Source organism: Acromyrmex echinatior, chromosome 1 (genome assembly GCF_024713525.1).
Source record: "Acromyrmex echinatior isolate Ae372 chromosome 1, ASM2471352v2, whole genome shotgun sequence".
Taxonomy (NCBI): Eukaryota; Metazoa; Arthropoda; class Insecta; order Hymenoptera; family Formicidae; genus Acromyrmex; species Acromyrmex echinatior.
This window is the reverse complement of record NC_141852.1, coordinates 7609035-7622538: the sequence shown is the minus strand read 5'-3', so window position 1 is coordinate 7622538 and position 13504 is coordinate 7609035. Positions and strand designations below refer to the sequence as shown.

At 28.6% G+C, this 13504-nt stretch overlaps 1 protein-coding gene across 2 annotated transcripts; it reads right to left on the bottom strand.

Annotated features, from left to right (window-relative positions):
* Positions 1 to 2639: 2639 nt before the first annotated feature.
* Positions 2640 to 6345, bottom strand: LOC105151178 (uncharacterized). 2 transcript variants are annotated; one of them, XR_846803.2, is made up of 5 exons: positions 5832 to 6345; positions 5223 to 5333; positions 5019 to 5141; positions 4651 to 4747; positions 2640 to 4062 (listed from the first exon to the last, which is right to left on the bottom strand). XR_846803.2 is itself a non-coding variant. In XM_011064731.2 (4 exons), exons 1-4 carry the CDS (start codon positions 5918 to 5920, stop codon positions 4702 to 4704), a joined length of 369 nt encoding a protein of 122 aa, XP_011063033.1. In that variant the 5' UTR covers positions 5921 to 6345; the 3' UTR covers positions 2640 to 4701. The 2 variants fall into 2 exon arrangements, 1 of the variants encoding a protein (XP_011063033.1); XM_011064731.2 differs by having other exon boundaries at positions 2640 to 4747.
* Between the last annotated feature and the right edge of the window lie 7159 nt (positions 6346 to 13504).

Here is a 13504-nt window from a genome sequence, read left to right as displayed (position 1 = left end):
AATATTTTTATTATATTTAAATAAGAAACAATATTCTTGTTTTTATAATAGTTTATATATAATTTTAATTATAAAACTAAATTTTGCAGCATATTAAAAACATTTTTCTACTTTGTTTTTTAGTTGTCTATTTTTAACTAAAATTTAACCATTTTCGCATAATAATTAAGTCATTTTCATTATAGAGACTGCAAATATAATGTTGATGGCTCTGATAACAGAGACACATGGGACAATTTTACGCCGGTTTCGGCGGTTTACAGCAGTTTTTAAGAGGTTTTCTTGACAATAGATACTCTTGGTGATTTGCCAGACCATCGAAGAGGAATTATGAGCGCGTGAAAAACTTCTTGAATGCCTAGAATCGCGAACCCGGGATCTCTGATCGTCTGACCATCTCTGGTAGTAGTCTTGTGCGCTATCTACTACGCTACGCTCGTGCTTTCTATGTACAATTTGCACACGATAAGCATACGTACGAGAAGTAGGCCTGGTTCCAACTTGGGATGTTGCGCCATTGGATTGGATTGGCTATGATAACATTTGTTTGGTTCTAAATCGAATAAGAAATCAGTCAAAGAGATATGCAGAGAGAAATTACAATATAGCTATGTTTTATATTTATATTTGTGCTTGCCGCGGTTCCTAGTTACCTATTAAGTGACCCCTTGAATTAATTCTCGTTGTTTTTTGCTACAAAAATTCATATTTATTTCATCAAAAAGGTACCTGATATTTTATTCACAATATTGTCTATCGAAAGCTACAACCGTTTCCTATTTTTCGAGTAACAAATGGATTCCGCGGTAGAAAAATTCAGGTTCTTTCAGGTGATCTAGTCATCGAGCCATTTTTTGATATCTTCGAAATAACTGAATCGACCGAAAGAAGTGGTAATCTGGAAATCTATCATGGAATAAAGTGGAATGGATTCCGATCGGAATTACTCCATTTTCTTCAGAAAACACAATAGAAATCTAGGGAATAATTGAATAATTCCAATCGGAATCCATTCCGATTTTATTCCATGCTAGGTGCTCTGAACTCTGAAAGAGCAACGTTTGGAATAGAGTGAGTGCAGTAAGACATCTCATCTAAGTGCCTCCAAGATTTCCTTCACTGATTTTGCAACAAATTTCGCTCTAAATTCACGCTCTTACTGCGCAACCAGAGAATGCTTCACCTAGGGTTGTATATTTTCACCATGATTCAACCTCTCTATGAGCAAGGCTGAGTTACGAGATTCATCGGAAAAAAAGTTTTGCAATCGTTCTGTCCAGGACTGTACATGAAAACAATAACATTCCTCTTTCTGTGAAAACGTTTTTATTTATTTAAATTTCTATCTTTCTCCCATGAGTAGACAAGGTGCGTATTTAATTGTTGCAGCCACTCAGAGCTTGATCCACCATTTTTTGACGAATTTTGTTTCAATATGACAGTAAAACTCAGTTTTATGCATAATAAATAATCAATAATCTATTCGTAATTACTTACTATCACTTATTACTTTTTTATTTCACTTTATTTATATTAGAACTTGATCATTTGCAATCATTTTAAATCGTATGACAAGCGCGCGAATCATATATGTTGTTTTAAAATAATAGAAAATTAGAAAGGTCATGTAAGAGTCAATTACAAAATTCAAATATAATAATAAAAAATATACGATATATTATACTCTATAAATTCAAATTTAAAACAATATTACATGTTTCGGTCTAAATTGAACCATCTTCAGATATTATGAATCCACGCAATAGTGTTGTTAAAAAGATGAAGACAATAATAGAGATGGAATAAAAATTATACAATAATTAGATGAGGCCAGATGAATATTTTAGAGGAACCGAAATTGCTCGCAAATGGTTGACCGATTGTTGAAAATTTCTGCATATTCTATATAAATTTATAAATTAGTTAATAATTTGTTCTACAGTAAATGAATTAAACAAGCAAAACGTCACCTTAATAAAAGATTTACCGAAATGGCCATAGTTTTATTTCACATGTTGTTAAAAAGATCAGCAATCCAAATAGCAACAAAAATTAAAATATTTTTAATAATATCTTTAAAGCAATCATTATACATGTTAGAAACATAATTTTAAAATGATATTTTATTTTTAAAATCTTTATTTTTTATGTCGAAACAATTTTTATTTTTATACAATTTTTATAAATTCTCTTGACATTCTTTGTAGATAATTGCTTTAAAAATATGTAAAAATAAATTAAAAAACATCAAAACAATTGTTATTGAGATTTTATGTAATTATATAATTAGTAAATATTTTGAAAATTAATAATTTTGAACAAGTCTTTAACAAGTATGTATTTTTTATAATAAGGGAGAATTAATTCTTAAAATTATCTTAACTCGAGTACAATTTAACTCTATTTTTAATCACAGTTTTAAAATGAATTCGTTTTTCGGCGTTTGAAAATTATTCATTTAATTAGTAAACTATTCTTTGAGTTTAGTGATATATTATTTAACTTAGTCATATCGTATGACTCATACGCAATTATGCGATATATATTTAGATCGAAAAACAGAAAGTTTAACAAAGCTTGCCAAACATATTACTATTTACATTTGTCTTTATTTTCAAATAGATCTACGAATTAGACAATTCTTTTGTTTGTTATTTATTAAAAAAAGAAAGCAATATTTATTTTGCTAATTTTTCACTTTTTAAGTATACAATACGGAAGCAGATTAATGTCCAACATTCATAATTGATATTTTTACATCTGAGACTGTCTTAAGCTATCGTAAACTATAATCATACCATAGCCGTATCAACGTCTTAAGACATCACTTATGAATACTACACTGTTAAAAATCTCATGAAATTTAATATACTTTTAAATTACACAATTTGAATTTAATTAATTTCATTACATTACATTAAATTTGTATTTATAAATAAAAAGTACAATTATATATATTGTGTACATGAAATTTAATATACTTTTTATAAATTTTCATAAAAATTTATGAAATTTAATGTACTTTTCATAAAATTTTATAAAATTTATGCTTAAATTCTAAGTAGAATCGTAAAACTCGCAACATATTCCTGTAAGATTTATAAAAAGAATTTTTAAGTGCTTATACCTTCATATAATATTTTTACAAACAGCTTCTTACTAATCATAAAATTTACAAGAAATTGTAGATATTTACGAATAATCATACATCTTACGATACATACGCATAAAATTAGGATATTAGTCATAAATTCTTACAAGTTTTACGAGAACACGTTATACGAGTCTTACGATTCTACTTAGAATTGATCCAATAATGTATATGTTTATTACATTTAAGTAACTACTGTCACTTAATTTTCAGTTAACTCATTCGTTATTTTTAATTTCATAACCACAAGCTTGATTTACATATAAAGGAAACATTTCTAACAGTGTAACTAAGGATTAGCTACAAATGAGCGAGAAATGCGCGCCGATCTTGAGTGTCACATTCATTAAAGCGCTTACTCATTAACTTCAATCTACTTTTCTGCAAAAACTATAATACTTATCAGACGCAATTTTACTAAAGAAACATGTTTTTTTAGCATAAAGTATCACGTCTGTAATATATAATAAATAATAAGTAATAAATAATATATAATGTATAGTGTATAATATATAATATATACATATAAATAATATATTCGATTAAATTATAGAATATCAATAGACTTGGATTCTAAGAAATCTGTAATATTTTTTCATACATCCCTATCTCGTCGTTATATAACAATTTTCGTTTTGTAATTTTGCTAACTTCTAAAATAATCGTTTCGTGAAACAATGAAACGTGTCAAAGAATGTTCTCTTTTATTAGGTGTTGGAATTAATTCGTAGCGTTTTTTAATGAAAGAATGTTATTTATTTCACATGAGCATTAAAAAATACATTAATGAAAGTACTTCCCATCACTTGTAAAACGCTACGAATTAATTCCAACACCTAATACATACCAGGCTCATTCATCGTGATACGAAATATACGCTTTCATTTTTCGGACGCTATCAGTCTACTCAACTGAAAATATAATAAAATAAACTGTAATATATGTACATCAAAAGCATGTAAATTACCGTAAATATTCATTAAATGATGGGCATTAAGCTTTCATGATTAGACACATACTAAAAATTATTAATGTAAGATATAAAAATTCTAATCTTTCTCTCTTCTCTATCAGAACGTAATCAGCGGAGCTCATTTTTTTAGTACAAATAGAAATAATTGCGAAATGTCGCGTGCGCGGTGATAAGAAACGACACGAGCGCCGCCACGTCGTGCCGTCATGAATCGAACGATCGTTGCGATGACTTGTCACTGATACAGTGACAGCGATAGCCTTGCGTTATTCTCGGAGTATAGACTTATGTTAACATTAATGACTCTTTCGAATTTACGATACATGCAATTATTATAAGCCATGATTTACGTACGCAAAATAACGCATCACTAATGTCGTAAAAAGACATGATCTTCGTCATCATGTCTCTCATTTTTCATGTTCTTTCATCGAAGACGTTTTATTAATACAGATTATACAAAAAAGATTCGCAATCTGCGAGCGAAGTTCTTGTGTAATTCGTAATAATAGAATAAAATATTTACCTAATTAGAGAATATACGCAATTCTCGATATGTTTCGCTTTAATAGATACATTAACTCGGTGTAGTCTGATTCATCGTGAAACGTCTTCGACGGCCACTGTAATTAACATCGTCGATTATACACAAATTCGAAAAATTATCACATATGTATAGCTTGTCAAATTAAAATATGAAATATAAAAATTGTAGGAGAAAAAGAATATATAAATTAATATCATAAATATATTAATTATTGTTTCTATATTCTCTCTCTCTCTCTCTCTCTCTCTCTCTCTCTCTCTCCCTCCCTCCCTCCCTCTCTCTTTTTCTTTCTCTCTTCACTAACTATATTATATGTATGTAGGATTTTTTAATTAAATTCTTCTTACATTATCGTTGGATCTGGTTGTTCATGTCCAGAAGTCGTAACAAGCGATTGAGAAACAAGTTTTGACAAACTCATTAGCGTCTCCAGCTCGGCTAGTCTTTGATCCGATAAGCGTCTTTGTCGTCTGTAAACATGCAGCCGATTGTGTGGTGGATTTAACGCAATTGAAAAAAAAGAGAAAGAAACTGCATCTAAATCAACTCACGATTTAGTCGGAATCAACAAGTTTTTCTGTTGAATAAGCGTTGAGATCACTTTTGGTTCTGAGATAGCTTCTAGTTTTGAAACACGTGATTCCAACGTATTCAAGACCGACCTTATATAAAATAGAAAAAAACAAAAATGAGCTATTGAGTAAGATAACATATATAAATAATGCGAAAAATATTAGTTTTTGCTTCTCATTAAAAAAATATAATTTATTAGAGACGCGTATCTCTTTTATTACAAAACAATCGATCTATTTATGTTGAAAAAAACCATCGCCAGCATAACATAATAATGTCCAATATATTCATAATACTATTCTGCAACATACGTAAAAAAATTTTGCGTGAGAGTCAAAATCCTTACGAAAAAATACACTAGGTCCGAAATGAACGATCAAATTGAATATTAATCCTCAAGTTGGAGGTTTATTTGGAAATTAACAATTAATTAGATGTTATTTCGGATCGCCAAGAATGTATTTTTTCGTAAGGGAAGAACCAAACGGAAGTCAATTCTATTGACTTGAAATAAGACTGCCAAAATGTTAATTTCTCGATTTTCTATGATCAACTGATATTTTTGCGAATATAAAATAAATGATTACCTGCTGTTGTCAGTCGCAGGATGTCCACAGATAGATTTCGGCAGCGCGAATGTCACGAGGACGCAGATCGCCATCGACAAGTACCTCATTTCGAACGTATTTTCGGTCAACAATGAGAAGAGAAATCTCAACGGACGACGGAAGAAAAAACTTTCTTTTGATGAGCTTAAACGATTAACATGATCTTTAAAAGGTTCTCTGGTTTGTTATGTGTGAACTATTAAGTCAGAGTAGCAAACGTCACCATATATATTCGTGTCCCCCTCCTCATGTTACGTACGAGCATTAACGCTTTTAACACCCGTCGTTGGATTGCTTCTGATCAAATTGCATCAAACTGAATTATTCCAGATACGAGAATCCCTTTGGCAATTTTCGTAGAATTCTGTCTGGTAGGATTTCGTATTACGAAAAAAATTTGCCATTCGTTGTTCAATATGTTCTCTAAATTATTGTTAATAATAATGATTTATGTTGAATGATGATTTAATCGAAGATAGTCACGTTTATGTATTCCGACGTCTCTTTTTTTATCTCTCAATAAATAAAATAAAAAAAACGAAAAAGAAATAAAAATAGAACTATAAGCTTGTTAGATTCACGTCTTTAGTTCTGAGTATAACGCTAAACGCTAATTTGGAAGGTAATTTAAAAGTGTGAAGTGTGTTTTGTGTATTCTTTATTACTTTATATTAATATTATTGCCGTTAATAATTATATCAATTATATATCTCGTTAAGATGGATTATATATCAAATTTTACGAAATTTGTCTTCACATTTTCAGTTCACGATCGCCATATTGGATCTTGAATTTTGAAATTTAAGTGACGGTTTCGTAATCAGCAACTCCGAAAATCCTTAAATATTAAGATTGAAGGAATTATGAACACACTAAGAAATGTTTACCAAAAAGTTAGTATAAATTTACAATTTTTGTTAATTAACAAATTGCAACATTAAAAAGCGTGTAAATTTTCGCTACAGTAAATGAGTAAATGAGTATTTTTAAAAAATTTATTGCAATCAATAGAGAATTCAACCGAACGTTTCTCGATTACAAAAAGCGACTTTTATGCCCACTGTGTGCTGTCGGAAAATCTATGTAATAACCGGATTTTCCAGTTCAGTCTAGTACGTCCTCCTCATCTTCTACGTAATATATTTAATTTTTTTTTATAGATATCAAAGTGCATAACACGTACAAAATATTCATTTCTCGTAGTCTGATTTAACAAGTACTCCGTGTACAAATTCGATAACGATCCAGAAATTCTCGTTACGAAATAAATTAAACGCAATTGGCAATTTCGTAAAAATAAGAAAATGAACTTTTGACCTCATTTTGATATAAGATTTTAATTGGGCATATACATAATTTATGCGTCTTATCCGATAATTATGTTCATTTAAAACTGCTCATTCAAATTATGCTGTGAGAAAATTGTAACTTCAATTAGCTATGATAATTTTCATTCTCAATTTAAATATTATTGTTTAAGATATAATTTCGTTTTAGGTATGAAGTATAATTTTAATATATATTACCCTTGTACAATATTTTTTAAATATTCTTCTTTTTTCTTTTAATATTTCTTTTTTTATATTTCTCTTTAATATGTCTTCTAAATCTTTTAAATAATAAAATTTTTCGTTAAGATGAATATAATTTCAATATTTTTCTTATTCTATATTACAATATTATGAAATCGTGCTAATGCGCTACATTGTCACTTTTGAATTTTTGCTCTAATCACGGACTTTCGTTATATAGAAAATTAGACACCATCAGACGAGTCACGCAATGTATCATTACGAAATCACTTTACTGCTCTTTACGATTTCTCATTTTTATTTCTTACTTCCGGCATTAATCTCTTATTACATTTCAATCATTAAATCTTATCGCGCGACGTATAATTATACGGAAGCAAGGCTGATGTATAACAAACTTTAGAACATTATGTGCCTAATAACAATATATATAGTATGTATATTATATTTTTCCGTGAACATATTCTTCTTTTTAAATAAAAATTAATGCACACACATAACGTATCTATATATATTAATTATATATTCAAAATTGAAAGTTTTTTTTATTAGCATATATTTTTTTCGTTATGATAATTACTGAAGCTGAGAATATATATTAGTGTAGCATGACGAAATCTGTACGCAAATATAGTAAAACGACGTTCTTGCTTAAAAATGTGAGAATTACGTAAGAAGGAATGGGTACAGAAAAGATACGGATGATTTTCATAAACTTATTGCGATTAATTTCATTGATTTGAAGCGCGATGCTGACGAAACTTAATACATTGGGTGGGCGATTCACACTAAACGTTAATGAATTTACGTGGAATAAAAAAATAATTGTGCAATAGTAGAAGGAGCAATTAAACATGTTTTAATGAAAACTGTCGTACTAAAAATCTATAGTGCATATAATGTGAACTATAAATTTTTAGTGCTGGCAGCAAATTTGAAGCATAGTCAATATTGTTAGATATGATACATATACATGCAATTAAAAGGTTACAACATTTTTTTTTATTAGGTTTCAGAATGCAGCTTACCGAGCAATTGGTTTTTACTTATATAAGTAATAACGAATCGTTTGGTAACTACATACTACTACGAAACTCATTAAAAAAAACGTGTTGCGATCTTTTAGTTGCTGATCCGACTACGTCAACTGCGTATAAGTTTGTCAAATTCATATTTACCAGACAAATATCGGATGACCACATTGGACATTAATCGAAAGTCAAGCCAAATTTCATTTATAATGAATTATGATTGAATCACTAGATTTACTTCTATCATTGCGACTGCATCATCGTTTCCTGTTTATATTTTTCCTTCATTTTACTCGGAGGAGTTCGAATACTTCGATCCATCTGAGAGGAATGACCTGTGTCATTTTCAAATAATTTGTAATTTTTGATTAATAAATTCATTATAGGAGAATAGAAATTAGTCTTCCGCTTAGTAATGCAGATATTAATTGCTCCAGGTTGAATTACGTAATATGTTGTTGCCTTTTCTCGTATTATAAGTAGTACTAAGTACAATTGGCCCGACAGTCCCTCCTCGGTAGGTTGAATAGAAATCTCTCTCTTTCTCTCTCTCTTATTACTTACTATACAGGGTGTCCTGTACATAACTATCAAATTATTTTTTAAGAGCGTATTCCTCAGATAATTTTAAAGACGAAAATCCTACTACAAAAATGTTAGTAATTAATCGATCTAAAAATTTATATACCTTTTCTAAGTTAGGGAAGTTAAAAAACACCAAATATATAAATTTCGAAGAATCGCTGTTTTATTAATTATAAAATGCACAAATATGATTTACTATAAAGAAACATATCACTTTACTACATTCTTTATTACATCGATATCGTATGCATATGTCGCAGCTTTTGCAGTTTTTACGAAATTAACCTTTTTAAAAGGCTAACTCATATCAGCTTGGTTATAACGATACACGTTCTGCAAAAAGGCTAATGAAACGTCTAGCCTTTTTGCGTAAATCATAGATTCTTCTAGGCTTTTTATGCAAAAAAGCTAGATATTTTGTTAGCCTTTCTATAAAAAGTGTATTATTAACCAATCTAAGCCCTAGAACAATAATAGTAACTATCAAATAAAAGCAAATTTGATAATTCTTCAGAAGAGTTTCTTCACTTCCGATTTCGATGAAATTAGGCTCATTCGACGCGTTCAGAAAGAATCTGGCAAAAAAAGATCCGAGACTGCCTTGCGAAGCAAGATGTTGAGTGTTAAAGTTCACAACTATTGAGATTAGGAAATCTATTAAGTGGACAATAAAGTGGACAAAAGTATTATAGTATTTATTGATTCGGGTCGGCGTAGCCTAACTGTCTATAAGTTACAGCCTGGACAGTAAAAAGACCACTCTAAAAAGACTGTTCTCACACCTCACCGTCTTGATAGGTTAGAAGTTTCAAGCGGATACTCTGTCTATGCTGCAACTTCTAGACGTTAGGCTCCAAGCGGATGGGATATGTTTTTTTTTGTTCGGGGCGGCTACGCCAATAAGCACTGGTCTATACACTTCACTGTCTATATGACAGATTAATGATCGTGTTGTAATAAGTAACACTTTAGTTAACTTTAACGCTTAATATCTCATTTCGCAGAGCAGTCCTGGACATTTTTCTGCCTCTTTTATTTTACGCAAAAACGCACTTAATTTCATTGAAAAATCGAAGGCGAGGAAACTCTTCTGAAGAATTACCAAATTTGCTTTTATTTGATAGCTACTATTATTGTTCTAGGGCCCAGATTGGTTAATAATAATTTTTACAAAAAGGCTAATGAAACATCTAGCTTTTTTTATGTAAAAACTAGAATCTAGAATTTACGCAAAAAGGCTAGACGTTTCGTTAGCCTTTTTACAAAAATGTGTATCATTAACCAATAAGGTTGATGTGAGCTAATCTTTTCGTGAAAAGCCTAAACCTGCATCAGCCTAATTGAGAAACTATCGTTAATTTCACAAAAAGGCGCCGTTTTACATAAAAAAAAGGCTAGCCTTTTCTGAAAAGACTAATTTCGCAAAAAGGCTGCGACACATACATACTCACAAATTTTCAAATCTTCCTTATTCTTATGCTAAAGCCTCGCTATAGATTATTTCTACAAACATCCCAGCTAGCAAACCACAACATGTAGCTTAGTTGTAGATGTAATATTATATGAGTATCAAGAATGTAACATATAATATTATTTATGTAATAAATATAATTATAAACATTGCAAATATATTTATAAACATTAAATAACAACGTACTGTTACAGCTCTATATCAGCAACTTTGAATATATCATTTCTATATCAGAAATGTATATAATTAATATATTACTAATATATTACAATAATTAATATATTATTGCAATGTAATATAAACATCTTTTATTTATGTATGTAGATATATACAAAATAGATATAATAGATAGTGATAAAAATTGACGCTATGAATAGTAAAAAGTACATGAAAAGGATGTAGCGTTCATATAACATTCAATTTTGAACAGGATTGAGTAAGTTACCTTTTTAACTAAATTAAATTAAAGTTAATAGCCTTGAAAATTTAACTTAAAATACAAATTAATCCATAATAAAATTAATTGAACTTAAATTAGTGTTAATAAAAAAAGTAATTAAAAAGTTAAAAGTTAAATTTGATTTGAACAAACAAAAAAAAAGAAAAAGTTTAACTATTTTATATAACTATTTTATATAATTTTTCGTATTTTTACTTTCTTACAGCTTATTTATTTAATCTGGTTATTTTTGTTCACAAGTAACGATTATACAATATATTGGGTCATCTAAAAAGTATCCGCGGTTTTTTGTCACTGGATGTGTGTTGATGGTCATATATCTAGTGACAAAGGACCGCGGATACTTTTTAGATGACCCAATAAAATTACTAAATCATATACTTATTAGCCTCTCGCATTGTATCTAAAGATTGACTTCAAAAAAATCAAATTAAAAGTTAATAATTACCAATAAAATGTAACTAAATTAAGTTAAAAAGTAATTAAGTTAAGTTAAGAGTCTAAAATATAACTAATTTAAGTTAAAATTAATTAACTTTTTAATTTAACTTTTATCTTTTTAACTTAGTATTACCCAACCTTGATTTTATACTGATAATAATAAAGTAATCTGTAGGATTATGTTCGGAGAAAGATCATTAAAGCTTGCATTATATAACATGGTTCAATAATACAAATTAAAAATAAAAGTTTAGAAAGGCTATGAACCAAATAACAACAACGTAAACGTATACATACAAGTAACAAATATAATTATCATAATCTAACACAAATAACAAATAACAAACGTCATTTCGATCGGGTCATCTTCAATGTTAAAAATAAACATAATTAAAAAGAACTAAATTAATATACTTAAATTAAACGGATAAACTGTAAAAATAAAACAATATAATGGCCAGCAGTAGAATCGCATCCTGTCATCGTGAATGTGATATTACGTCCGCAACGATATAGTGTAAAAGTTAGATGTCGAAATAATAAAAATCCATATTGGTCAAAATGCGCAAAGAATTCACAAGCATCGTAAAGTCAAAAATTTACATTAAAATCTATAAAAATAGTGAAAATAAAAATTACACCAATACAATATTTAAAGCAAAGAAAATCCAAAGCATTAAGTACAAAGATACTGAATATAGAGCGATGAAAGTTCGTCTGTAGATTACTATACATATATAAATCAAAACTTCTAGTCAAAATTAGATTTACAATGTTGCGGTATCTAATGATAAAAAGACCTATGTATTAATACAAAATTTCTTCAGCCAAGGATAATTCCACGTTGGCAAAAGACTAGATGACCCGTTTAATTTAAATATATTAATTTAGTTCTTTTTAATTATGTTTATTTTTAACATTGAAGATGACTCAATGACATTTGTTATTTGTTATTTGTGTTAGATAATGATAATTATATTTGTTTCTTATATGTACACATTTATTTTGTTGTTATTTGGTTCATAGCCTTTCTAAACTTTTATTTTTAATTATTAAAGCTATTTATGTCATTCCATCTATATTGTTTATTAGATAAAACAAAGGATGACACAAAAAAACGCATCTCCTCAAATGCACCCTTGAAATGACTGAAAGTTGGATGAATTCAACGTATCTGTAGTACGTATTTTATATGTATCAGTCATATAACATTCGTTAAATTGCTGAAAGATCACAGTTGTGATCCTTTATATTATGCATATCAGTTGTGATGATTCATATTATGTATTTTGAGATATGTGTTAGACTGCATTTTTAAATAATTGTTATAATTATATAACGATGAAGAAATATATCTTTGTTCTTCTAAAGTATAATATCCTCAAAATTATATGATATACATATTGTATCCATAATCATGAAATATATCATTGTTTTTCTATGTGTTCCCTAAGTTATGTTACAGTTACAATTGGTTTGCTAGGGAATTCTATTTAATCTGTAGTGCGACCGAAGCTTGTTTCATACGTACAAGGTATAAAGCTTTTATATAAAGCAAATGTTGTTATGAGTTGCCAGAGAAGCCTATAACAAAATTTTCTAATTTTTTTCTCTCTCTTTTTGATAATATGAAAAGATATATTTTAATCGACTTTTCGCTTTGAAAGACAATTGTAGAAAGATAATGAAAAGATCTTTTTTAAATTGTCTTTTCAACAAAAGTGAAATACGATAAAACTTCCATTAGAAACATACATTCTTTTTATGTATTTTATTCTTTTCGTTCTTAATTCGTGATAAATTTTTCAAAATTTTTTAAGATTTTTTTTTAAACTTAACCTTGCATGAGATGCAAAAAATCACGAGTATTCTTGAACTTACAAATAGTAGTGTATTGCAAAATCCTTTTTTTTGTGTAATTATATAATATTTAAAATAATTTGTAAATTCTTAGAATAAATAAATTTTGTCTGGTTGTCGAATTAACTAATTAATTTGTTGAATGTTTTCGATTCAATGTCTTCTTCTCGTTGTGTTTTTTTTTTTAGAATTTGAAAAATGTTATTGTAATTTCAGATAGTACTTTGTTATGGAAAGCTACAAAAGCGGATGGGATACAATAAAAAATGAGA